Source organism: Panthera onca, chromosome A2, assembly GCF_046562875.1.
Source record: "Panthera onca isolate mPanOnc1 chromosome A2, mPanOnc1 haplotype 2, whole genome shotgun sequence".
Lineage (NCBI taxonomy): Eukaryota > Metazoa > Chordata > Mammalia > Carnivora > Felidae > Panthera > Panthera onca.
The window spans coordinates 52691817-52719109 of record NC_138340.1 but is presented as its reverse complement, the minus strand read 5'-3'; the positions used below and the strand labels follow the sequence as shown (position 1 = coordinate 52719109).

The 27293-nt window shown below is 41.9% G+C and overlaps 1 protein-coding gene across 4 annotated transcripts in view; it reads right to left on the bottom strand.

Annotated features, from left to right (window-relative positions):
- Positions 1-27293, bottom strand: part of ATG7 (autophagy related 7) — a 342261-nt gene that overhangs the window by 223083 nt on the left and 91885 nt on the right. For 2 of the 4 annotated variants that reach the window (XM_078442745.1, XM_078442743.1), the window contains exons 2-7: positions 16264-16436; positions 15465-15519; positions 7753-7870; positions 5800-5877; positions 2045-2161; positions 505-654 (exon numbers count right to left, since the gene is read on the bottom strand). In XM_078442745.1, coding sequence (XP_078298871.1) covers positions 505-654; positions 2045-2161; positions 5800-5877; positions 7753-7870; positions 15465-15519; positions 16264-16423 — 678 coding nt within the window. In that variant the 5' untranslated portion in view covers positions 16424-16436. Of the gene's footprint in view, positions 1-504; positions 655-2018; positions 2162-5799; positions 5878-7752; positions 7871-15464; positions 15520-16263; positions 16437-19477; positions 19601-27293 lie in introns of those variants that run through there. The other 2 variants (XM_078442744.1, XM_078442746.1) reach the window with 2 other exon arrangements.

Sequence of the window (27293 nt, the reverse complement as noted above, 5' to 3'; positions counted from 1 at the left end):
ACAATGGTTTATGAGGAAAATAGTGGAAGAATGAGGCAGGAAAGGTGGCTTGGAGCCAGAAGGAAGACACCATTAACTTGTGATCATTGAAAGATAGGGTGGATGTGAGCAGTTTAAAGCAGATTCTTCTATTGTGGTGGTGTGCAAGACGGAAGCAAAATGACTAACTGTCCAGGAGAGAGGTAAGCAGGGCCTGAAATACGTGGTAACTCTAGAAATAAGTTAAAATATAGATGCAAAATATAGTGCAACAAAAACTGAAATAACTTTATCACTAATAGGAAGTGAGGAACCCAATAGGAGGTGAGCTAGGTAAATGGAGGAGAAAGTGATCTGGGAATGGCAGGGGGTGGGAGAGGGTGAAGACAAAGAAACGTTCTACAACATTCTTTGGAGGGCCAAAGAAATCTAAGTGAGTTTGAATTGTGTAGTAGTCTATCATAACATGAACATCAGATTTTTTTTTTTAATGGATAATAAAATGAAACTCAGAGTTTCTCTGACCTTTGTCCTTTGGTCTTGGAAGAAATCACCGTAGTGTTTAAGCAGGGAAACCAGCACCACGTTCTCATCATACTTGATTAAGAAGTAAGGTAGCGCTGGGACTCCTTCTGTTTGACAAAGATCATCATATGCATGCTCAAGGGCTTGAATCTAAGAACAGGAAACATTGAGTTATTCTCCAATCACACATCTAATTCTGAGCTAAAAATTAACATAAAAGGTATTTTCAAGCCAGAAGACTGGAAATGACTGAGCATACCCCTGTTACTCTTTTGCAGCAAATGAACACAGAAGTGCCCCCTAAATAATACCACTTCACTTCTGTGTAACACTTCCCATGTGCATGGTGGTGTCTTAGGAACACAAGGAGACATTTTTATGGTGCAGCATGGTGGTTCCCTAAGATGTTAACCACAAAGGTGTACAGAGAGAGCTCCAAACATTATTTAGCTCCTGTAATAACCAAGCACTGAATCCATCACTGATTAATTTTACCCTGAACCTCTCCACAAAATAACAGCATTATTGAGACACACCTCACTTATTATATAATTCACCCACATAAAATACATAATTAAGTGCGTTTTAAGCATGTTCACAGGATTATGTAACCATCAACTAATTTTAAAGTTGCCTTTTTTTTTTTTTTTTTTTTTTTTAAGTAATCTCTATACTCAATGTGGGGCTTGAACTCATGACCGTGAAATCAAGAGTCAGATGCTTTTCCAACTGAGCCAACTGGGAGCCCCATCAATATAATGATTTTACAACATGTATGTCGCTCTTAAAAGAAATTCCACATCCATCAGCAGTCAGTCCTCGTGGCGTAATCCTTTTCCTCTACTTACACTTATTCTTGGGAAACTAGTTCCACAAAACCACAACCTTTGATTTATACTAAACAAAATTACTAATTTTTCATCAATAAGGGTTTCTCCCTGGTGTTAGAATCCATGGTTTAATGACTGACATGCTTCATGAATCCAAATCATCCTGCCACTCAAACCTTGCCTCAATGACAATCAGAATATCTGGTTGAGGGTCTGTGTTGTACTAGTTTGATTATTTTCATTGCCCTCCTTCAGACCACCTCTTTCTCATGGTCTTCCTTAGACCACAAAGACTACCTTTGTGTGTACCATTCCTGATGTAGAAGTTCCACAACTTGGTGTGAGGGTAGTGGAATGTCTTCTATTTGGTTTCAAAGACTCTCTTCCCAAAGTATACTAGTGCCTTGGGATCTTCTACAATGAAAGTGAAAACCACATTTTGGCAAATTCTTGCAGACTTTCAACATGTTCCTATAGCTCCTCTACTGGCTTAGCCTTTCACCAAATGTCACTGAATACCTGGAAAAGTATCTTGGACTACTCCTTTGGAATGATTCTACAAACATTTTGTAAATAAGTCTGCTCCTAGTGCCACCTTTGGAGGATTCCACAGTGACCAACTCTTCATTCAGACAACTGCCTGTCTTTAGATAAAGTACTCAAGCTCATTAAGTCCAATTTTACCTGCATTTTGCTTTATTTGTTGATACCTGTTTTGGAGAAAACCTTTGATCCAAGCCCACTGGCCCCTGAATGAGGGGTAGACTCTCTGGAAGGCAGAGAGCAGGGAAGCAAAACCAATAGTAGAAGTGGTACTTCTTTAGATCCTAGAAGAAAGAATATAAGAGGATTATAACCAATGATGAAACTGAAATGCATTCATTGATGTAATTCCCCAACACCACTTAAGACACATTGAGGCGCACAACATAGAATCACCTGGTCAGAAAGTCTTATCTCCAACAGAACTCAGGATAGAATACAGAATATCTATCTTTCTCCTAAAATATACCCACACACCAAACAATAATATATCATGATAAACATATTTATTATCTACTTGCTAAAGAAAGTGTTGACAATTATCATCATCACTGTGTAGTACACAAAACCATCCCAAGAGGTAACTATTATCCCATTTTACAGACAGAAAACTGAAGCTTATAGGGGGGTGAAGAAAAGAACTTCAGCCAAACAAAGATATTGATTAGTGGAGAGGGAAGCAGAATTCCATTTCCAAAATATCAGCTTCCTCCGCAGAACCACCCATACTCAACGACCCATCTGGGGAGGCACAGCCACCAAACATGGTTATCACTCTTCACAGTCAAATGAATTAGCATGGTATTGAAGAAGCTGTGCTATCCATAACCTATACATGCCTGAGATAATAAAATGCTGCTTTCAGAAATACTTTGTTGGTGAAATTCAGGTCAACAATTATTAGGCACTTGCTATGTACAAGGTAATACATTAGACACTCTGACAATAAGAAGATAAATAAAACCCAGTCCAGCCCTTGGGCAGCTCACTCTCTATACAGGCAGAGATAAAGTGAGTCATGAGTCACAGAAGAGGTTCTAAGAGCAAAGGAGCATCAGCGATATGAGATTACATCTTCAGGGGTGTATTTGATGGCTCCCCCACCAGGGGAAGTGAGGCAGGGGCAATGACTCATGAAGCTGTTCTAGATAACTGTTTCCACCCAGGTTGGATGCTTTTGCCCTGAACTCTTGCAGCCTTTGTGGCCTGAATCACTCATATTGTGGGATCTCACAGTTATCTCAGTGTCTGGCAGCTTCTCCTTCAGTCTGTTTATTTGGCTAATCAACGTTTCTTCTTTAATCTTACTAAGAATAAACAATAGATAGTTGTTTGATGACTTTTTGCGACAGATTTCACATACCATAAAATCTACCATGTTAAAATATACACCTGAATGTTTGTCCGGGGGTACTGACAAGGTTGTACCACCATCACTCAATTGCAGAACATTTTCATTGCCCCAAAAAGAAAACTCCAATAGTAGAAACTCCCATTAGTTTATTAGTTAGAAATACCCATTCACAGAATTCCCCATTCCCCCTTCTTCCCAACCCCTAGGAACCACTAATCTATTTTCTGTCTCAATGAATTTGACTATTCTGAGATTTTCATATAAATGAAATCATACTAGATAACTTTTTAAATAAATATAAATGTATACATAAATGTGTGTCTAGATGAGAAAGCCTAGTCATTATAGATTCCAGTCTCTAATTCTGCCATTAATTGATCAACTGACAACAAATTCCCTTTTGACAATAGCAAAACAAACTACAAAATAGAAATTAATGAAGTGCCTGTTCCTTTGAATCCTAAAAACAGCAGAAAGAAAAGCAAAAGTACCTCCAGAGATTATACTCTCTTCTTTGTATTTAAATGATCTGTCATAACTGATCTTTAGTCAAAGGTTAAACAATTCAAGATGAAGGACTTCATAATTTCTAAGAAGCTTTATCAGATCATCTTCAAAAGTCAAAAGGCTTGAATTTCTTAGAATTCTTTTCAGGATACAAAGGATCTTGATAAAATTAAACACAAAGCCCTTTGTATTTGAAGATTTTAAAAGACAGAGACTTAATTTTTTTTTTTTAAGGTAGGCTAAGAATGGTCAGTAAAAAGGGCAACAGGGCCAATACACGCACTAACTCTAGGAAATGCCTTAAGACTTTAAGTAAGAGCTAATGTTATTTTTCTTATTAAATGCAAATTGTCAGATTCTACTAACTAGAATTCTTGGTACAGAAAATATATTGATGTTAAAATAACAAACCCAGAAATCTTTAACTAGCACCACTTATCTCTCTCTTAGTGGCAGATCTACAAAACTGCTCAAATTTGCAGACAAATTATTAATGCCAAATTGCAGCTAGTAATCTCATGAAGAATTTAAACATTTTTCTATCTCCCCCACTATTACACAGAAAGCATTATAACTCGTTAGGAAATGTGCTCCTTATAGATAGCCAGCCTTTGGCATGACCTTCAGTATGACTTTTATCATTCTCTCCTTTGCCTTGGACAGCAAATCAGGCAGCATTCAGAAGAAACAGGATTAGTTCATGGGGTAGGAAGAAAGGTAAGACCTATAACTTGGTGAAAGAAAGAGGTTAGTGGAGGAGAGGGGGGAGGGGAGGATGAAGGGGAGGGAAGGGAAGGGAAGGAAAGAGGAAAAGAGGAAAATAAAAAAAGAAAGAAAGGAAGGAAGGAAGGAGGAAGATAGATGCGGGGAAGAAGATTAATATTCAAAGCTGATGAAGCTGGTAAAACAGTACACTTAATACACATCAACGTCGATACGTTTATATGCCTTCTCTAGAGAATTTATCCTAAAGAAATAAAATGAACAGGAAAAAAAAAATCCGTATGGCCAATATTGTTCACTGCAGCATTTTACAAAATAGTGAATATTACAAACAACCTAGATGTACAAGAACCTATAGAACATACACTTGACAGAATATTATATAGTCAACCTAATTATAAAGGCTAAATTCATTTCATATGTAGATATATAGAGACATACACTCATGTACATATATGTGTACATACACCTGCGTGTATGTGTGTTAAGTGTGTGTGTGTGTGTGTGTGTGTGTGTGTGTGTGTGTGTGGCTCATATCTCTATCATCAACCCTTTCATTTCCCCATATCACCCATCACCAAGACCAGGTCCTTCCCCCTACTTCCCTAGGCAGCAGATGTTACATTTACACAAAACATTTTTCTTTCTTAAAAAACCACAACTGTTGGGGCACCTGGGTGGCTCAGTCAGTTAAGCATCCGACTTCCTCTCGGGTCATGATCTCATGGCTGGTGCGTTCAAGCCCCACATCAGTCTCTGTGCTGACAGCTCAGAGCCTGAAGCCTGCTTCTGATTCTGTGTCTCCTTCTCTCTCTGCCCCTCCCCCACTTGTGCTCTGTCTCTATCAAAAATAAATAAATGTAAAAAAAAATTTTTAATAATAAAAAAAAAAAACACAACTGTGTGGACAAACTATGTAGAGCAGTGTGAACTCCTCTAGTCCAGAAGCTGCTGGAGGATAGCCAAGATGTCATCTTTTTCTTATGGTGATGGACCCAGCAACCGAGCCCCACAGACTATACTGAATAAAGACTTTAGCAACAAAGAACCACTACTCCCTGAAGCTGATTTTATTGTGTCCTGAATGACAAGACTTGCGTCACTGTGTTACATAAACCATGCAGTATGTAAGATCAGTAAGAATGAATTAATTTTGCACCGGTGATAAGTGCCAGCGCCTTCGGGCCACTAATCAAATGAGTGTTTCTTGACCAGCTCTGATTTAAATAACACCAGGTAATAGCTTCAGTGAGAAGCACACAGACTGCCCTATTGGCACCCAGGGCTCGGCCAGGGCATCTCAGCAGTCTAAATGTGACCGAGATTCTATTTACTTACTGCAAATGTCAAGAGGAGGAACTTGTTGAGGAGGACAGGGTTTTCGAGGGCAGCACCCGATTTTATGGCTTCCCAAATCTGCCAGAAGAAAGAGAAGTGTCAAGGCAGGTTCTCAGGCCTCTCTGAGTTTCTCACTCTCAAGAGAAGCACAGAGGTGAAGAGCACCAGGGCCCAGCACCACTCACCCCAGGCAATAAAGTGGGTTGTTACCTCACTCTGGCCACTCTGCACGGCCTCTCCACCAGCCACACTCCATGAGGGGCCTGGGGAAACTGAGAGAATGCAGAGTCCTCCTCTCAGTGAGTCTCAGCATCCAAGGAGGCAACCAGGACATTTTCATGCCTTCATTATTTCCTCCAACAAATATTTACTAACTGCCTATTATCTACCAGGCACATCAGGATTACAGAATAAAAGACACAGTCCCTACCCTCAAGAAGCTTTGGGTCCCAGGAGGGAGACAGGCATAATTGTCTGAATGCACCAACAGGTAGGATGTGCTACTTCAAAAAGATGTGGAAATCTTGGGAGGAGCTCCAAACTGGGCTGGGGAGGTGGGAGGGAAAGGAAGCAGGAAGGGGTTCCGGGAAGCGGTGATTTGAACTAGGTATAGGGGATTTCTGGAAGTGTTGTTTGGGATTATCTTGCCCTGAGACAGGAAGGTAAGACAATGAGGAGTTGATGCATACTCAGCAAGTACTGTAGCCAGAAGCAGAAGCTGGCACTGGGCTGCAGCTGTTGATCACAAGATGTTTTAGTAGCTAAGATTAGCTGCTATACTTTGTGTTACTAAACAAGACAAACGGTTGCACCCACAGGAGCCACTGGGTGGAAGAGGGAAATTAGCAAAGAGAAGTTCCTGCTATTGACATGATCACCTTGGAGGAGCTGGACCAGAGAAGAGCAGGCCCCGCTTCTGATAAACTGAGAGGGTGGGAACTGCTGGGGAGTGTGGACAGGGGTGAAGCCTGAGCCCCAGCACAAGGGGTGGGATTTCTGTGGGAAGCAATCTGTGATTTTTGATGGTGGATGAGGACCTGACCCAACACTTTGGAGACAGCCTTTTAAATGTGCAGCCACAGCAGAAGCCCAGGAGCAGTTGAGTGGCAGGCCAAGGACAACCATCATCACCTGGGTCACAAGCTACATGCATCTCGAGGGATGTAAGGGATACCAAAGGCAGAAGACTTCCTTCTCTGACCATGGCACCCACATAAATAAGACTCTTTCGTTTAAGACTAGTGAGAAGACCACTCGATTAAGTGGGTTAGAGGGGATTGGGATAAACTGTCCTACCATTTTAATTCCTCACACTAACTCAGATATGAACAAGTTAAGGGAAAGACACTCCCAGCAGAGAGAACACCATGTCCCAAGGACAGAGGTGAGAACCAAAGTAGGTGGAGTAATTATAAGTGATTTGCTACGACAGGGTCAGAGAAGGTGAGGGCAAGAGTGACAGGAGAGAAAAGCCACAGAGACCACAGAGGCCAGGCCACAGGTGCCTTGTAAATCAGATGGAATAGTTTATATTTAGCCCGAAGTATACTGGAGAGACTATGCGATCATTTTAGAGAGCATTACAGTGCTTAGGACTGGACTGGAAAGCCAAGGAGCACAAAGAACAGAGAACCCAAGGCCATGCAGACACAGGAATAGATCTCTCAGGGACAGGTCAAGCTGCTTCAGAATGCTAATTAGAGAGCAACAGCAAAGCTTTCACAACTGCCCTGCGATGAAACTCCTGCCTATCCCCAGCTGAGAGCCTGAATATCTTCTCCCTGACTTTCCCACCAACGCAGGAGAGCTGGGGATATAAACCAAAGCCCACGACTATCTTCAAGTACCGACTATATGCTAGTTTCCATGACAGACGCATGCACCTGATCAGAGACACTGCGCCTACCGAGACCACGGAAAACAGAATACATACATCATCTTTTCCCAGCTAACCTCGTCTGCTGCTTGTTCCAAAAGTAGCTTCTTATCTGCGGCCTTGAAAGCCTCGAGTGTGTTGGTGTTAAAGAGCGTTCCAATAGCCGGACAGCAGTGGGCTGGAGTGGGAGCGCTCCTGGACACAGGAGAAACATGGTTAGGCAGGCACAGCCAGGACAGCATTGGGAGACAAAAGACAGTGCTCTGTAGGGCAAAGAGAAGATCAATCACACATTTCTTTGGGAAAAGATGAATATCCTCGCTTAGGAACTAAAAATAGGCACTGCGCGCGCGCGCGCGCGCGCGCGCACACACACACACACACACACACACACACACACACACACACAAAGCCTCTATATTCCCTTTACCCTAATCTCTTGGCATGTTGTTCTTCCACTGCCCCTCCTCCAGTATAAGTTGATTTCCTAGTTTTTACTCTTTCCCATCTTTAACCCGAAAGGGAAGCATCATTCATTGAACTTCTACTGTGCCAAGAACTACACAATGTTTGAATTTTCTTAACAGCTTTTTCTTTCAGTTAAAGCTTTAAGTAACTTGCCTAAGGTCACATAAAAATAGGCAGAGCTGGAATCTAAAGCCAGAACTAGCCCACTCCTAGGTACCGGGCTGCCTACTGCCTACTCCCCACTCAAACCCTCCCAGGCCTCAAGGGTCTGCTCCAAACCCTTTCTTTCCAGGAGGCCCCTCCCATTTCCTCTGGTAATGGCTGGCACAGGAAACTGAGCGTCCCATTTTAGATTGTCATATACACCTAACTAGAGGACAGCAAGCTCCCTGCAGGCAGGGAACTCGTCTCCTTCTTCTGACTGTCCCCAGACCTCCCCAGCCCAAACAGGTTTCATGCAGAGCTGCTGCTAAGCAAACTCCTGGTGGTCGTCTGAGTCATACAGACAATATGTGTCATACCTGGGCTACCTACCAATCTGTTGTGTCACATGTGTGTCGCACTCTACACTGTCCCCTTATAGTCAAAATCAGGGGAGCAGAAGATGAGTTACTTCTGAATACAAATTCAGATGTGGAAACATCTGGTCTCTTCTCTGAAATGACTGATTTGTGTTTCAGAGGTTACATACGCCTAATATTGTTGTCAATTACAACTACTGCAGAGAGAATATACATTTTTAATGACTGCACTGACGGGAGCTGTGTGGTTTCAAAGACCTTGTGTCTCTTCACTTGGAGTCTGTGTAAAACTGGGTCCACAAGGGCTGCAAGCAGAAGATCAAAACCTAGAAGAGGTGTGGAGGGGTGCAATGGGGGCAGAGGGCTCTGCCAAATGCTGTCTGTGGGGCTCAAATGCCAAATCCTGGGGAAAAAGTAACTTTACATGGTCAGAGCCTTCCCTTGGAGGGTGACAAGTCAGCAAACAGGTTGCTTCTCACAATGCTACTCTAATAAAATATTTTTCAGCCATGTGATAGGAGGACATCAAAGACAGTCTTAAGGAGAAAGAGACATCAAAAAGGGGCAAAACTCAGCCTAGAGGGAGGAGGAAGGAAGCACAGTGGTTGGCACATTAGGCCTTCTACATTCAGACTCGGCTTCAAGAAATTACTGCTGAAACAGAAGGAGCAAACCTCTGAGCTAATCTGATACTAGCACAAGAGGAAGGTACCCTTCTTCCTAAGTGCCCGAATGTCCCAGGTGTGTGAATGCAGTATCAAAGTGTCATCACAAGAATTTGAGCAACTGCCAGCACACTGGCCAGGCTCCTAGAACATCAGTACTCATGCAAGTTAATCAGAGCGGACAACCGAAGTCTCAAAGGAGAACTTTTCATGAGTAAAGCTCTACCAGGGGATGTGGCCAAGGAAATAAATTTAAAGGGTGACAGTGGGAGGGAAAGCCATTCTGCCAATCTCTCCAAGTTCAAGTTCACTTGTTCTGCACAGAAGTGGCTCAGATGAGGAGTGGAAAGAGCCCTGGACTTGGAAACAAGAGAATTTGGTCCAAATCCTGGATCCTAGATACATATTAGTTTAGTTTCCTACAATTCCATTGATATGAAATGTCCAGAATAATCAAATCCATACACAGAAAGTAGATTGTGGTTGCCAGGCTAGGGGGAGGGGGCGGGGGACAGGGGTAGGAGAAGGGAAGAAGGGAGAGTAACTGCTAATGGGGTTAGGCTTTCTTTCCAGAATGATGAAAATGTTCTGAAATTGGTGATGGCAGCAGCTCAACCTGGTGAATACACTAAAAACTGCTGAATTACACATTTTAAAAGGGTGAATTTTGTGGTATATAAATTATATCTAAATAAAGCTGCTAGGAGATCAGAATTAGAAATCTTCCCCATATAGTAAAGCCAATAGTGAATTCACAATGATATATAGACTAACCAGGTAAAGGATTGATCTTAGAAAGGCCTCTAGCTTGGGCCTGCTTGGGGATGCTACTTCTAGAAACTTGGCCTTCACTTCACTCAGTCTCACGGTGCTTACTGTGGAAAGTACTGAAGCTGGTTTGCACCTGTTATTTACACCTGGCCAAAGGCAGGCATGTGGCCAGAGCTTCCAGAACACACAGGCAGGGTGGTGGCCACGACAGGATAAATCCCCCAAAAGAAAGACAGAGGCTGTTCTTCACACCTGGAGGAACCTTTGCTCCACACGCACAGCTCTGCATGCCCAAGGAACCTAGGAAGTCATACTCAGCCTGGGGGCATGTGCCAGTATCTCTGCTTTCCCTAATAATCTGTGAGTTTCTGTTTGCAACATGTTCTAACAGAGTCCACCGGTGTCTCTCGACCACCCACACCACATCCCATTTTGACAGCCATGCATTTAGACTGCTTTCAAGATTTCAAGTTATTTGAGCAACTAGCACACATCAGACGTGTTAGGGGCTAAGGAGTTAACGGAGACTAAGAGCCTGTGTCCCAGATGATTTTGCCTACGAATCTTACATTCCTTAACTATTTTTTTAAGTTTTTTTTTTTTAAGGGCAAAGGTTATGCCCTAATCATGTCCAACTTGAGGCTTAGAAAAGAAAATACTTTTTATGACTACAAAGTTCCTCAAGGGAAAGCCCAGAGAAACGAAAGGTAAGGTAAAGTGACAATTCAGTTTTTTGGTTTGTTTGGGTTTTTTTTACTTTTTTTTTTAATGTTTATTTATTTTTGAGAGAGAGAGACAGAGTGTGAGCAGGGGCAGAGGAGGGGCAGAGAGAGGGAGACACTGAACTCGAAGTGGGCTCCAGGCTCCACGTTGTCAGCACAGAGCCCAACATGGGGCTTAAATTCACGAATTGTGAGATCATGGGCTGAGCTGAAGTTGGACACTTAACCGACTGAGTCACCCAGGCGCCCTGTCATTTTTCTTTTTTTTTTTTTTAAGTAGGCTCCACACCCAATGTGAGGCTTGAACTCATGACCCTGAGATCAAGAGTCGCATGCTCCACTGAGCCAACGAGGTGCCCCTGACAATTCAGTTTCAAGCAAGTCCTCCAGAATGAGGCAGCCATAGTCCAGAACACTGGACTATTAAGTGGGCAAGAAATAAACCTCCTTTGTGTTTGGGCCATTACATTTGTGGGACTGGTTCAGCAGTACACCCTACCCAAAGACAGCAACCTCCAGTGAAAGACAGTTGATGCCTGACAAAATACTACTTCACCACTAACTGAGCCTAATATGTGTAGAGAGGAGGATCTTACGGTGCTAACTGCTGGCAGAGAGTCCCCATTAGGCTTCCGGGGACTCCAAGGATAAGGGATTGATCTGGGGCTACGTGAAGCTGAGACATGCCTGGCATCTATAAACGAGTACTAGGACTGAGAGCTTTTCAGCTGTGTCTTATTCTTCTCTGCATGCCCAGTGCCTACCACGTTCTATTGTTACAACACAGAGGAAGCAATCAATAAGTATTTCCAAAATAACGATTACCTCTTCACATGTATTACAGCACAGAGCACACTACAATGCAAATATTTGTTTTCTACCTCTATCCAGAGCTCTGTGTTTCCTAAGTCTTTGTGTTCCTAACACCTACACATCCTGCACTTATGAGACATTCAGTGTCTGATGAATAAATTTATAGATTTGCCCTACAAACCAAGCCAATGAACAGCAATAAAAACAAAGGAAGATTAATAATGAAAATAATTTGGATACGAAGAACTCCTTTCTTCTGTGGAGCTCCAAGCACTTTCATTAAACTCCCTAGCTGCCTTAGTCTGTTTGGTCTGCTGCAACAAAATGCCACCGACCAGGTGGCTTATTAACAACAGAAATTTATTTCTCATAGTTCTAGAGGCTGGAAGTCAAGATCAAGGTGCCAGCATGGTCAGGTTCTGGTGAAAGCCCTGTTCCCGTCACAGACTGCCCAAGTCTACCTCAAGGGGTGGAAGGGGCGGGTTAGCCGCCTGGGGGTCTATTATAAGGCACCAATCCCATTCATGAGGGGTCTGCCTCCTGACCTAACCTCCTCCTAAACGCCCCACCTCCTGATACCATCACCTTGGGCATTAGGTTTTCAACATACGAATTTGGGCAGGGACACAAATACTAAGACCAAAGCACCAATCATCCTAAGACAGAGAGATTCAGAAAATCACAGACTTTTAAAAGCAGAAGGAACATCAGAAGCCAAGCACTCGAGATGAGGAAACTGAAGAGGAAGAAACTAAAAAGACTTATCCTAGGTAACAGAGTTAATCCAATGTAGATACAGGCCTTCCAGGTCCAGCTCCACCACTGGGGCCATGTCTCATTCCTGCTCATCCCCGCAAGGGCCCACCACACAGCCTTGCACACTGTGAGTATTCAACAGCACAATGAAAAAATATGACCAAATAGAGCAATTTATGTAAAAGTCATACCTGCACGATCACAGATTTTCTTATCTCCTTCAACCAAAATTTCTGGATCACTCAAGTATAAGATGTTTGGATTTTGTTATCTGATCAAACCTAACTTCTGTGAACAGGTTTTTCTATAGTTGATTGTTCCAAAGGATAAAACTATTAAAATCTTCATTAAAACCAGTCTAGTGTCAGAATAAAGGTGGGAGCAAGTCTAGCTTGCAAGGAATGTTAGATTCTCCAGATCACATTAAAACTACACTGTTGATATACTCCCTTGATCATCTTCAGATAATTTAATGCTTGTACTCTGCTGGTTCTTTTCCTTATTATCTTGCAATTGCTTCAAAGGTAAGTTAGTCTTTACCATAACAAGAGACCGATTACTAGGATTTGATTTGTTCTGACAAGCAATCACAAGGAATTTATTACAGAGCAAGAAACCTCTGAAGAGAACAAGAAACACCAACACATACCTTTTAAAGGTATAAAGACTAATATATTTTTATCAAGACTGCATTTTATTTATCCTAAGCCATTCTTTCCCCTCAAAGTATGGGGTATTATTTATCTCATATCAAATCTCTGACTTACCTGCTATAGAGGAAAGGGCTAATATCATCTTGGATTTATCTTATGCAATTAAATTTTGCAATTTGATATACAGGAATCAAATGTATTGACTTTTGGAGAGATTTAAAAAATACATTCTAAGGCTAAAATCAACAACATAAACAACAGGTGTTGTCAAGGATATGGAGAAAAGGAATCCTCATGCCCTGCTGGTGGGAATGTAAACTGGTACAGCCACTGTGGAAAACAGTATGGAGGGTCCTCAAAAACTTAAAAATAGAACTACCCTACCATCTACCAATCACACTACTGGGTATTTACCCAAAGAATACAAAAACACTGTTTCAAAGGGATACATGCACCCCTATGTTTACAGCAGCATTATACAATAGCCAAATAATGGAAGCAGCCCAAGTGTCCATCAATTGACGTGTGTGTGTGTGTGTGTGGATAATTGGATATAATGGATAAGGAAGATGTGGTATGTATATATAATATATATGATGGAATATTATTTAGCCATAAAAAAGAATGAAATCTTGCCATCTGCAATGACATGGATAAAGCTAAAGAGTATAATGGGAGGTGAAATAGAGAAAGACAAATACCATATGATTTCACTCATATGTGGCACTTAAGAAAGAAAATTAATGAGCAAAGGGGATAAAAAAGAGAGACAGAGAGAGAGAGACATCAAGAAATAGACTCTTAATTATAGAAAACAAACTGATGATTGCCAGAGGGGCAGGGGATAAGGGCATGGGCTAAATAGGTGATGGGGACTGGGGAGTACACTTGGCACGGCGAGCACCAGGTTGACTCACTACATCGTATATCTGAAACTAATACAACACTGTATGTTAACTAACTGGAATTAAAAAAAAAAAAAAACTTAAAAAGCCAAAAATAAATAAATAAACAAACAAATAAAAATAAAAGATATATTCTAGGGATACTTTACTCGGAACACCCTAGTCTTTGACTACTGCTACTCTGAAAAGCCAAGCGGTACTTACAAAGACCACGTGGCCTTCCCCACGTCCTGCAACTTGATACTGCTAATGTGGAGAAAGCAAAAAACGTTGACCACTCTGAAGCTTTCCATTCTTCAACCTTTAATTGTCTTATAGCCCCTCAACACGGTTTCTGCTCCACCCTTCTGTGTAAAATTCACTTTGGGAAACAATTCTCAAGAATTGCAAAGGGCCTAATCAACAAATCCAATGACCCTTGCACTGAACTCTGACCTTTCTGTTTCTGATATTGTTGATCATCTCTTTCCTTCCTGAAAGCATACATCTTTGGTTTCTGTAACGCTTTTCTGGTTCTTCCTCTGCGACAGTTCTTGCCTACTCTGCTAGTTCCGTGTCTTCCTTTGCAGACTCCCCAATCAGATCCATTCCCTGTTCTGGTCCTTTGTTCTTCTTACACAAGTCTTCCTCTCTCATGGCCTCACGACTCCTCTACCTGGATGACTCTTCCTCCTTGACTCCAGTGCCTCCAGGGCACTTCTACCAGATGATGTCATCTCAAACTCAACAGGTTCTAAACCAAGCTTACCTCTTCTTAAAATTGTATCCACTTCCTGGTCTATCTCTGTAGAAGATAATAAAATGCCCCCAGCTACTAAGACTACAACCTCAGAAATTACTTCACTTTTCTCTCATCCCTGCTTCCTAAATTTAGCCACATGTGACCTTGGGCAAGCCACTTTACCTTCTGACCCATTGTTTCCTTGTCTGAAAAAATAGAGATTATTCACATCTGGCAGGTCTGAAAAGGATTATGTATGTGAAAACACCCACATAATTAAGTTAATGAATGTCTGTCTTCTCTCCAGTGTTCCCTGTGGCCTTCAACCAGGGAAAAAAGACCCTTTGAGGGGATATGTCATATTTCTTTGAGTATTCCCATAATATAATGCCTTACACAGTGGCTTGTATACAGAAGTAGTCTAATAAATATGTTCACTGATGCCCATGGATAGGCATCTAAAGGAGTAAGTCAAGAAGTACCAATAAAGGATCACAAAATAGTAACTAAAATCAAAAGCAGGTGGGATATTATCTAAATCTCAATTAATCTAGATGATACTTGGACCTAACAGGCTCTGATAATTACCTGCTGAAAATAATATATCTGATAGTCCTAAGCATCTAACACTTGTCTCTGTGCTATAGTGGGGACAAAAGAATCAAGGACCTGGCCCTGCTCCCGGGGGCTCCCCCACTTCTCCCTGTGGTCCACCTATGTGCAAAGTTAAGAATGCTCATTCCTCACAAAAAGCAAACACTTTTAGATTTTAAGAAAAAAAAAAAAATACTCACATGTCAAAAGCACTGAACTCCAATGTTAAGCGAGCTGGAAGCCCAGCAGAATCACCTGGACAGAAGCATTATCACATTTTCCATTATGAGTCAGTAATAGCAGCATTCATAACTAAAACGTTTGTGAATAATTTTGTTCTTTTTCTTGAGCCCAAACTGCCCTGTGCAATTCTGGTCATCCATACTCAAGAGGGACTTAGCAGAAGATGCCACAGCTTTTCTGAATCTCAGAAATTTGTCAAGAATAAAAAAAAAAAAAAAAAAAAAGAAAGATTCACTGGGGGAAATGATTTCTAATCTCCTCCCCCAGCAATTCTAAGTAATCAGTATTCATTCTTTGGATTAATTAACTGGGGTCTCGCTACTCCCTTTCTTTTCCCCACAACAGAGGGAAAGAAGTGAAAATGAACTTGGGTCAAAAGTCAGGAAGTAAAAGGGGGATAAAAGGTGCAGCATAGGGTATACAGTCAACATCACTGTGATCATGTTGTATGGTGACAGACGGTAGCTACAGTTGTGGTGAGCACAGCATAACGTAGAAACTTGTTGAATTGCTATGTTGTAAGCCTGAAACTAACATAACATTGTGGCTGAACTACACTCAAATAAAAATAAGCAAATAAACAAATTTAAAGAATGACGAACGAAAGAAATTAAGACAAGAAGTAAAAATAGAAAACAGTGAAGATCATTAATTATACAAGACAAGAGTGTCCCTTTCTAAAGGAAAGCTGACCCTATTCTGGAGGGCAGAGAAGGTGACAGAAGATGATGGCATATGGAGTGAACTGTCTCCTACCATTGTAGTAATATCCCTTAATGTCCTTGGGAGCTTCATCCAGCCGATATTCATTCAGTTTCCTCTGGGTCAACTCGTGCCAGAATCCAACATCCAAGGCACTGCTAAAGGGAGCAAACTGCAATTTGGAGAGCCCAGGATCCCCCGTAGCTGCTGCCATTATTTCTCGCCTACTAAAAAACAAAACAGAACACAGCAAAATGGCATCAAATGTGGTGAGAAAGAAAAAAAAACATTTATAATAAGGCATAATCAAAACAAACAAAAAATGATGGGAGCTATGCAGGCTACCTGAAGACATAACTGAAAACCACCCTGAGTAATGTGCCCGTGTTGCCAAGTTTAGCCTCCTGGCAACACAACTGATTTTCTAAGTGAAGTCCTTTTTCTAAGGCCTTTCTGGCCTTCACCTCTGTGCATCTTCCTTTCTTGTTCAAGTCGGTCTGACTGGTGTACAAGTGCTACTACTCCTTCTTCGACATAATCATAGTCTCAGAAATTTGTGCCCTCCTATGTGATCCTGGAGAACTTCACAAGTAAAAAACCCAGGCCCAGCCGGTCAGAAACACAAAGCCCTGTCACAGCTCTGAATGAAAGCACTTGAGCACCCCCCCTGAGGAGAACAAAGAAGTTTCTGGCCCACCTAACCACAGTACCCGAATTTTTTTTTTTTTTGACATCTCATCTTTTATCTTTTAAATGCATGGAAAATTTGCATCTTACTCTACTATATATGTATTTTAATATTTCTCCTCCTGAAATCTCCCTCTGACCCCTCCCCCAGCAATCAGGCATGCACACACTATAACTCCCCTACCCCTGCACACACTCTCAGGGATACACCTCCTCCAGCACAACACTAGAGAACTTGATATTTCCGAAAAGCAGAAGTGGGGGAGGTCTCTTCATGTTCCATCCTGTCCATCACTGTCCATCCCTGTGACCAGACAGAGTAATATTTCTACAGCAGAAGGTATGAAGAGTCACACTATGACTATCGTTCACACCTACTGCCTGAGTTTTGAGCCAAGATTATTACCTAGCTTTCAGTTTTCCCAACTTGGCTGATTTTGGAATTAAGAGAAATATATATAATTTGTAGTTAAGTTTTGGGGGAGTCAGAAGTTATACACGGATTTGGGGGAGTCAAAAGTTGGCATGGATAGGGATCAGCACCCTGTTCCTCAAGTTATTCAAGGGTCAACTGTATAAGTGAGTTTAAAGCCAGGACTTACCATCAACTGATGAATGGATAAAGAAGATGTGGTTTATATATACAATGGAATACTACTTGGCAATGAGAAAAAATGAAATGTGGCCATTTGCAGCAATGTGGATGGAACTGGAGGGCGTTATGCTAAGTGAAGTCAGTCAGTCAGAGAAAGATAGATACCTTATGTTTTCACTCATATTTGGATCTTGAGAACCTTAACAGAAGACCATGGGGGAAAGGAAGGGAAAAAAAAAGTTACAGAGAGGGAGGAAGGCAAACCAAAGGAGACTCTTAAATACAGAGAACAAACTGAGGGGAAGAGGAGATGGGGGAAGGGGAGAGGGGAAAGTGGGTGATGGGCATTGAGGAGGGCACTTGTTGGGATGAGCAATGGGTGTTGTAGGGAAGCCAATTTGACAATAAATTTAAATAAATAAATAAATAAATAAATAAATAAATAAATAAGGCAAGCAAGCCAGGACTTGGATGTGCTCGCTTTAGCAACACGTATACTAAAGCCAGGACTTGGATTTCTCAGAGACGTCTCAAGTTTGACAAATACAAACTAAACATTTCTTTTTGCAAAATTCTGCCCCTTTTCCTGCATGTCCTAGTTTACATAATAGTACCACCTACAACCAAGGTCGAAACCTCAAAGTCATCTTCAATTTTCCTCTCTCTCACATTCAATAAATCACTAATTGCTAGAGGTTCAAACTTAAACGGGCCTCCGGAATGAGACGAAGATGACAGCGACAGCTACTCAGCATTGACCGGGACCAGGCACCACAGCAGGGTGTGCACCTGAATTTACTCCTCCAAAAAGCCCTAGGAAGTGACAGTTCCAATTTTAAAGAGGAAGAAACTGAGGTTGAGAGAGGTAAGAAGTCCACAGAAGGACATACAGGTAGGAAAGTGGAAGAGGGAAGAGGACAAGGACCCAAAGTCCATATTCCAAACATGTGATTTCGTGCTTCCTGTCCAAGTCAGCTTCTCTTCTCTCCGTCCTCCCCGCCACACATCAGGCCCACCATCTCACACCTTGGCTCCTGCAGTAATATGCTCACAGGTCACTGCCTTCTGTCCCTGTCTTCTCCAAACAAGTTGTCACGTTGCCACCAGATCTGATCTGTGCAGGGGGCTCCCTTGTTTAAACAAACAAAATCTTACTGGCTTTACTCCACAGAGAGTTTCCTAGCCTTTCACCTTTCCCTAGGAGACCTCTCCCCCTCTCTACCAGGGAAATTCCTCTCATCTACTAAGATTCTTGATGAAGCTCTCATTAATGCCCACAGTCAGTGGGCATCAATGGCCCCCTTCTCTGTAATGACAGATGAAAACTTCCATTACAGGATTTGCCATCATGAATCATACTTACTTTTTTGATCATACCTTTTAAAAAACTTTTTATTTATTTTTTTTAATATTTTTTTAACATTTATTTATTTTTGAGACAGAGAGAGGCAGAGCATGAACGGGGGAGGGTCAGAGAGAGAGGGAGACACAGAATCCGAAGCAGGCTCCAGGCTCTGGGCCATCATCAGCCCAGAGCCCGACGTGGGGCTCGAACTCACGGACCATGAGATCGTGACCTGAGCTGAAGTCGGATGCTTAACCGACTGAGCCACCCAGGCGCCCCTAAAAAACTTTTTAAATAACAGCAGCAGTAGTAGTAACTGTTCTAATTGAATGTTTATTCTGTGCCAAGCACTAAACATTCTACATATTATCTGATGACAACCCCAAAGTGGTTGCATTGTGCCTACTTTACAGAACAGAAATGGAGACACTGAAATATCAAGTCACTTGCCCAAAGTCACTCAGTTAGGGAGTAGAAGAGCTGAGATTATAACCCAGGTTGACTGGCGGCAAAGCCCCAACTCTCATCACTATAGTGTATTGCCTTGAAAGAAGACACCCCTTTTCAGAGCCTGAATATTACCCATCAGCCCCACATATGCTAAAAACAATAACCATTTTGAAAAACATTTATATACTAACCTCCTCTCCAACAGGGTCAAAAGAAAAAGGTCATGGCCAGAGTAATCGTCCAATATGGAAGGAAATCAACACAGTGCAGACAGTGGTACAAATGGATCTCTGAGATCCTCCACGGGATGGGTCATCAGGTCCCTAAATGCTTTAGTCATCCACAACTTACTCTTAAAGGTTAACAGGAACTCACCAACATCTTGATGACCTACTGAGGTCATCAAGATGGAATTTTACCAGCGCCAGAAACAAAAGAGAAAACTCTTCTGTACAGCACTTCAGTGGCTGAGAAAAAGTGATTCAGGAAGACCACTTAGAAGATAACCGACAGGCATACTAAGACAGTAATCTACATAAAAGGCACATCCTTCAAACATTTTCTGACTTATTTGATCTTTGAGAAATTTCAAACAGAACCCAAGAGCCTATTTCACAAGAGGATGTGGTTGGTATTCAGCTGCTGAACTCCTGCTTGACAGGCTCAGAAAACAGAAGGGTCCTATGCAGCAGCAGCAGCAGCAGCAGCAGCAGCAACACGTGATGGGGAATTTGCTGGAAACATCTAAATATGATATGCAAGTATAAATGTATCACTTAGGAACCTATACATCTATGTCATGCTGCCATCTTCCTTAAGCTGGAAGGGAAGATTTAAGAGGAAATGATCAGAATAGAAATCTGGAGGGAGCAGTAAGTTACAGGTGCAAAGTCATTTATGTGTAACTAACCTATATCCAAACATCACCTGCTTCATGAAAATTAAGGCTTGCCTATATATCCCCAAGGTCAGAATTCTAGCTTCTGCTTAGCTTAGAAAGTTAAAATATGACTTTCATCATACCTCAACACTACATACGGACATATTCCAGGAAAGAAACTGACAGAGGCATCAATATAAGTGTGAGTTAAATTTATTTCAGACTATTTCTATCATATCTGGGATGTGAAACCCAGGAGTTACACAAGATGGGATTGTGTCACTTCCACTGAAAGAGGAAAGGATTTGATGAAGATTCAATGCTGTAATGGAAAAGAATCCCAGCAGTAACCAAAACATCCAGCCAAGGTTAAACTGAAATCGCAGATGGGTGGTTAAGCAATACAAACCCTTTTGGGGCTGTGTCTACCACCCAAAAGTGGTGCAAATTTTAGGCTTTTATGAAAATAAAACTAAGTCACACTCAGCAAATTACATAAGGACAAGCTCAAAAAATACCACTGTCTGAATATTTACCAAAAGTTTCTGTCCAAATGGTCCTAAACCTTGGGTAGTGCTATTCTTCCAAGTCAAATCCCCACAGGAAATGGGTAATAGTGCTTGCCTCCCAAGAAAGAAGCTATGGAGTCGGGAGACAGGGGTGTGGAGAGAGTTATTTTAAACTGTCTGGCCCTATTCCCTTTGAATTTTGTGTTCAGACTTCAATGAATTTTGTGTTCAAAATACAATGAATTTTGTGTATGTAGAACAACAATACAGAAATAAATACAATAATTAAAGAAAAAAGTCCTAACCCAATGGCAAGATGGGGAATGAAGGAGACATAAGACTACCAGCACAACTGCTTTGGTTCCAAGAAATAACACCTGAGAGATCTCTGATGCAACAATCATGTCTTATTCATCTTTCTTCAGCACTTACCACACTGCCTAGAATATATTAGGAGCTCAGTAAATGTTGACATGAAATAATAGTTCCCTTCCCCTCAAAAAGGGCCACTACATGGAGGCAGTAATGAGACAAATTACAGCAGACTTTACAAATTACTAATAGCCTGAATTGTCCAAATAAGAAACAGATTGGCCAGAGAGATAATGAATTTTCCATTAGTGGAAGTGTTCAAGCATATATTAAGATGATTATTTGCCAAGTCATATTGTACAAAGGTTTACTGTATCAGGCAGTCAGACGAGCCCAGGGTTTGGCAGGCTTTTTCTGACAAGGGCCAGACAGTAAATATTTTAGTCATTTCATGCCAAAACAGTTTCTGTCATAGTTTCTTCTTCTTTTTTACAACTCTTGAAAAATGTACAAACAATCCTTAGCTTATGGACTGTGCGCGCGCACACACACACACACACACACACACACACACACACAAAGGTGTGGGTCAGGATCTGACCTGCAGGCTGTAGTTTGCAGACCCTCAGACTAGATGATCTTCCAAACCTGTTATTTGGGTGAAGCAGGTTGCAAGGTTACAGTTGCTGGTCCATGAGAGAAACCTTGTGATGCTGCAAATACATCTTTATGAACTGGAAAACGTAGTCTATACGAGCACTCACACACACATATATCAGAATCAGTAAGCTACCGTGAAGTTCAGTTAACATTTACTGAAGCTCATAACATGCAAGGAGATGGCATTAGTGGCAATGCACATGCAAAACAGGCATGTTACCACACCTCTGATGGTTTCCTTCCTACTTTTTCCTTGATCCCTGATACTGCCTCCCAACTTTTCTGGGGCCACCCTGGTGGCCCCGCCACTCTTCACCTGTGACTTGATGCTGAAGAAACATCCAGCTGCTTGGTGCCCCTCTAACACACCTGTTGTCCTGCCTCCACAACCCTGAACAAACAGCTCCCTGTGTCTGATAGGCATCCCTACTCCTGTGACTGGCACTTTTCAAAATCCAGCTCAGAGGTTATTTGCTCCATAAAGCCTTCCCAGAGCTCCCTTTCACTCTCTTTACCCATTGCTTTCTCTTCTCCCTTGGCTTTGGTTAACCACTTCTGTCTCTAAACTACCTCTACATTTAGTATTACTGTTCGGCTCTTTGCTGATCTGTCTACCTCCATCAACCTGATTGTAAATTCTACAGATACAGATCTTGGCTCATATCCCTCTCAATACACCATAATCACTTGCAGAACGGCTCCCAAATGTTACTAAGATGAGTTCTAGAAACCTTTTATGGGTACCTTCCCATAAAAGAACCAAGAGAAAGAAATAACCCAGGCTTCTATGACTGGAAAGACAAACTCCAAGCTTATTACAATGGAATATGGAGATTAGAGAAAGCAATCATGAAGAACACTTGGAAATATGCCATATGACTTAGAAATAAATCTGTTATCGTTTTTTAGGACTAAGATCTTAGTGGATAAGAGATATGCATGTACAAATCAACTGAAATGAAATCTCACCCAACCAAGTATAAAGTTAGTATAGATCTTTCTTCCTGAAAGTATTCCCATAGGTACAGAAGTCAAAGGCCTACATCCACAGTCTCAAAGTATCTCTCCACCAAAAAAAACAAAAAACAAAAAAAAACAACTATTAATTTCAAAGGAGAGAAAAAGTAACTCTACAGTGACAAAATCTGGCAGACACCATCTTAATGCAGGGATTGAAGTCAACACCAGCAGCAATGGGACACAGATACATATGCTATCTGATAGAATGCAGTGAAAAGCACAAACATCCATACCACTCCGCTGAAAGCATATGACGTGGGTCTCATTGAGAAGAAACGTTAGGTAAACCCAAACTAGAAAACATTCTACAAAATGACTGAGACTGGCTTACAATCTTCAAAGGTGTCAAGATCTTGGGGCACCTGGGTGACTCAGTCGGTTAAGCGTCCAACTTCGGCTCAGATCATGATCTCTTGGTTCATGAGTTTGAGCCCATGATGGGCTCTGTGCTGACAGCTCAGAACCTGGAGCCTGCTTCCGATTCTGTGTCTGCCTCTCTCTCTGTCTCTCTCTCTCTCTCTCTCTCTGCCCCTTCCCTGCTCACATTCTCTCTCTCTCTCAAAAATAAATAAACATTAAAAAAAAAAAGTGTCAAGGTCAAGAGAAGACTAGGGAATTGTTCCAGAGTAAAAGAGAAAGACACGATGACCGGGGGCAACATGTGATGCTGGCTTGACACTCTGCTTTCATAAAGGGTGCTACTGGGACAAAATCTGCCTGGAATCTCTGGAGAAGGGTATATGAGAGGTCTGTCTTATTCTTGTAAGGTTTCTGCAAATTTGAAACTGTTCCAAAATAAAATATGAAGACAATTTTAGCGCCTGCACACACCCAGCCTATGCTATACTGAACAGGCAAAACCAATTACGTGAAAGAAGTTAGAATAGTAATTACAGGGTGGGATGGGGCTACTGACTGGAAAGGGGCAGTAAGAAGCCTCCTGGGGAGCTAGAAACATTCCATTTTCCTTGAGCTGGGAGGTGGTTTCAGAGCACATACATATGCAAAAACCCATGAGCTATATATTTACGATTAATGTACTTTACCATATGCATACTATACCTGAACAAAAAAAGTAAAATCGAAAGCCCTATATTCAAGCTATAATGATCCTACACAGAACCTTCCTGTATTCACTTAATAGTTAACAGATGACCTATTTAAAATCTAGCTTTGGTGAAAAGAAACTCATTGCTCTAAATAAGTATAAAAGAAATATCATTTCCATAAATTTTTCTGGCATTTGTTATTAAAGATGCTGAAAACGGAAGTATTTTGGCTTTACTGCTTATGTAATTAATTGGACCAGGAATGCTCCCTGGTGAGTCTGTCCAACTGGTCTCCCTCCAAGGGAGAGTAGGCAATAGGATTGGATGCAGCAGATATTAAGCCAGGGTAGGATTTCTGGAAATGAAGAAGTCAACTGGTAGAAAATGAACAAAAATCACAGTGATGAAACAAACAAACCTGTCTTCAGGGAAACTAAACCCTTGGAGGGACAGCAGAGAAACAGACTAGCCTAACTGTTCTAATAAAAATGCCTTGCTCTGACTTTCCCCTGTATGTTGTTGGGGTTTTGTTTGTTTGTTTGTTTGTTTGTTTGGGGAGGGCAGGGGAACTTCCAGTCATTCAGAGAAAGGATGCTAATGTGACAGTGGGGAGCCCGGTCTTCAGAGAGACCCAAGCATGAGTTCCCAATTCCACCTCTCACTGGCTGAGGAGCCTTGGGCGGGTAACTTCATCCCCTGTGCCTTGATTTCCTCATCTGTAAAATAAGGATAATTCCAGCCAACCCGTGAGGTTGTTGGGAGAGCTAAATGAGAAAGGGCGTGATGTGCCTGTTCAGGGGCCTGGCGCAGTCAGCTTAAGTGGTAGTGCCCTCAGATTGTCAACACATGCCCCGTACCTCACATTAGCCAACGCTGCCTGCCTAATGCGGCTGCCCTTCTCCGTGCTCACTGTGAAAACTTTCTCCATCTCAAACGTGCCTTGTGTAAGCCTCACCTCCCTCAAAGGAGCACTGCAGTCACAGCAGAGGTTTAATTAAAATGAAACGGATGGTCTCCTGCTATAGGTCATCAAGGGCAAGTCCAGAGGAACAAGTGCTAAGGGTTAGGAGCACTTTGAGTTCAATTTCTCGCAGGCTACGTGGGGCCATTCACTTAGCAGAAGCGCCAGAACAACCGCAATTTGGCCCTGAAGTACCGTCTCTGGGCCAAAATGGAGCACATAGAGCAGACTTCTGTTCTCATTTTCCCAGCTGCGGGGCGGTGAGCTCTGGCAGTCATTAAAATAAGCACCAAACCACATGGCCAAGTCCTGCTGACAAACAGAGTATGTAAGCTGATGGGTTAAAAAAAAAAAAAAAAAAAAAAAAGGGGGAGATGGCCAGGAGTGGGGAGGGGGCCTCTTTGGCATACGAAGCCAATGCACATTTTGCCGGCTAATGACGTTCTGCAACTTCACGAGTTTTGGAAATAATGTGCAAGGCTGCCAAAGAGGGAGGTTTACAGGCCCTCCCTTCCAAAAGGAGGGGGGCAAAGTTCCAAACTTCGAAGACAGATTAGGCTTTACTGGAAGATGAAAACTCAGGACTCCTACAGGGGAACCAGCTGGGTTCGGAAGCCTCAATTCCTTTTAAAAATCGCATTACAGTCAAGATGCCCCTGGGCCAAACTGAGGTCTCCACAAGACACCGAGTCATCGAAAGTGGCTTTTTTGTGTGTGTGACTGTACTGTTAGGTGGCCGCAGCTGATCACATAAGCAGGCAGGATAACTGCTATTATGGACGGGTTGTCTCCCTCACCTCCATGCATGCCACCTTGGTCAATGAGAGAACTGGCAGTCACCTCCAATGTCTTCAAACTGTAACCTTCATGCTCATTGGTTACTCCTGGGAGTTTTTCCTTTGTTTTCCTTCTGCTATAATAACCTTAACCTTCACATACAACGTGCTCTTGTTCAGCCTGTTTTTGAGAATGGACGCACTGGATACCAGTGTTGTGGGGCGTGGCAAGCCCACGAGGGAGGGATAGTAAAAGCTGAGAGAGCCTGTGAGAGAGGAGAAAGACAACACAAGGAAGATGGAAACAGCATGCCTGCTTCAGAGTCCTTTTTGTTAACTGCACCAATCAACAGTGTCATGTTGCTTCACTCTATATACGAGGGACAGCCACCTGGATTCACCGGCATCGCTAGAGAGCCCTCATGTCAACCAACAGGTAAAATCTGGCATGGTTTCCTAAAAGCTGGCTGAGTTATGGAGGCTAGCTTCTGAGTAACAGAGGCTCTGTGGTTTCATTTCTGGTGATATCTAAGAACTCCTGGAAAAGGAAGAGGTGCTGAAAAATTGGGCCAACCCAACACATGTTACCAGATTTCCAAAATATTTGATTTCCAAAGATAAGAATAAGGATGGATTCTACAGCCTAGTGGACAGAGGTTTTGTTCAGGAAAGGTGGCATGTGGGCCATTCCAGACCACATGTCACTTCTGTGCAATTAGAAAACTATACCCCCTCCTGGAGACATTTTACTTCCTTTCCTTAGAAAATTGTTGCAATACATTGATTAGGTTGACCCAAGACATTTTACCTTTGTCTGCCAGAAAATCGTCACTACAAAAGTAAATTCATGATGCCTATGATCCAAACAAAACCCCCTCAGATGTGGCCTCTTGGGCAGCGCACAACCTGCACAACTGTATATGGCAGTCTTGAGTATTAATCCTAAGAGGCCACTATGGTTTAAGAAGGAGTCGTGAGAATAACTGCATTTCTTCCTTGATCAAAGAAGAACCAGATATAGGATACAGGATATCTGGACCTAGGAAGGCCTCTGAAAAGACCACTCCAAATATCCCGGTAGACAAGATGAAGCTGTTATAATTGGATTCCAACATAATCAGAGAGACTACGAACCAGTAAAATAATCTCATCTGAAGAATGCTGGTTACGGTATGAACTGGTGTTAATAAGAAAGGAACTAATAGGGGCATCTGGGTGGCTCAGTTGGTTAAACATCCGACTCTTGATCTCAGCTCAGGAAATGATCTCATGGTTTGTGAGATCGAGCCCTGCATTAGGCTCTGTGCCGACAGCATGGAGCCTGCTTGGGATTCCCTCCCAAAAATAAATCTTAATAATAAGTAGTATAATAAATACAATTATATGTATAAACAAAAATATACATATATATAAAAGAAAGGGGCTAACTGTGATAAGTCATTGGTTCAGTCTTTGGTCCTAATCTATTTATTTTTATTTATCTACATGAATGAATATTCATCAATATTTACTAAGTGTTTGATGTGTGCTGAACATTGTGTTAGGGGCTTAGAGCAGGGAAAAAGACACATAAACCACATAAACAAATATATTCAAAAAGGTATACTTACTACATTTACCAGTGACTTTGATGATTGATACAGGTTTGCTTATCAATTCTATACATGACACGAAGCAGGAAGGAATAGGCAATATGATGGATAACAAAACTTCACAATACAAAAGATTCTGACCACCTGGAATAACAGGCCTATTTTAACAAGACTAAAAATTTCAGAGGTAAATACAGGGTCTTAAACCTCAGTCCAAAAAAACAGCTGGACAACAGTGCAGGTACTGT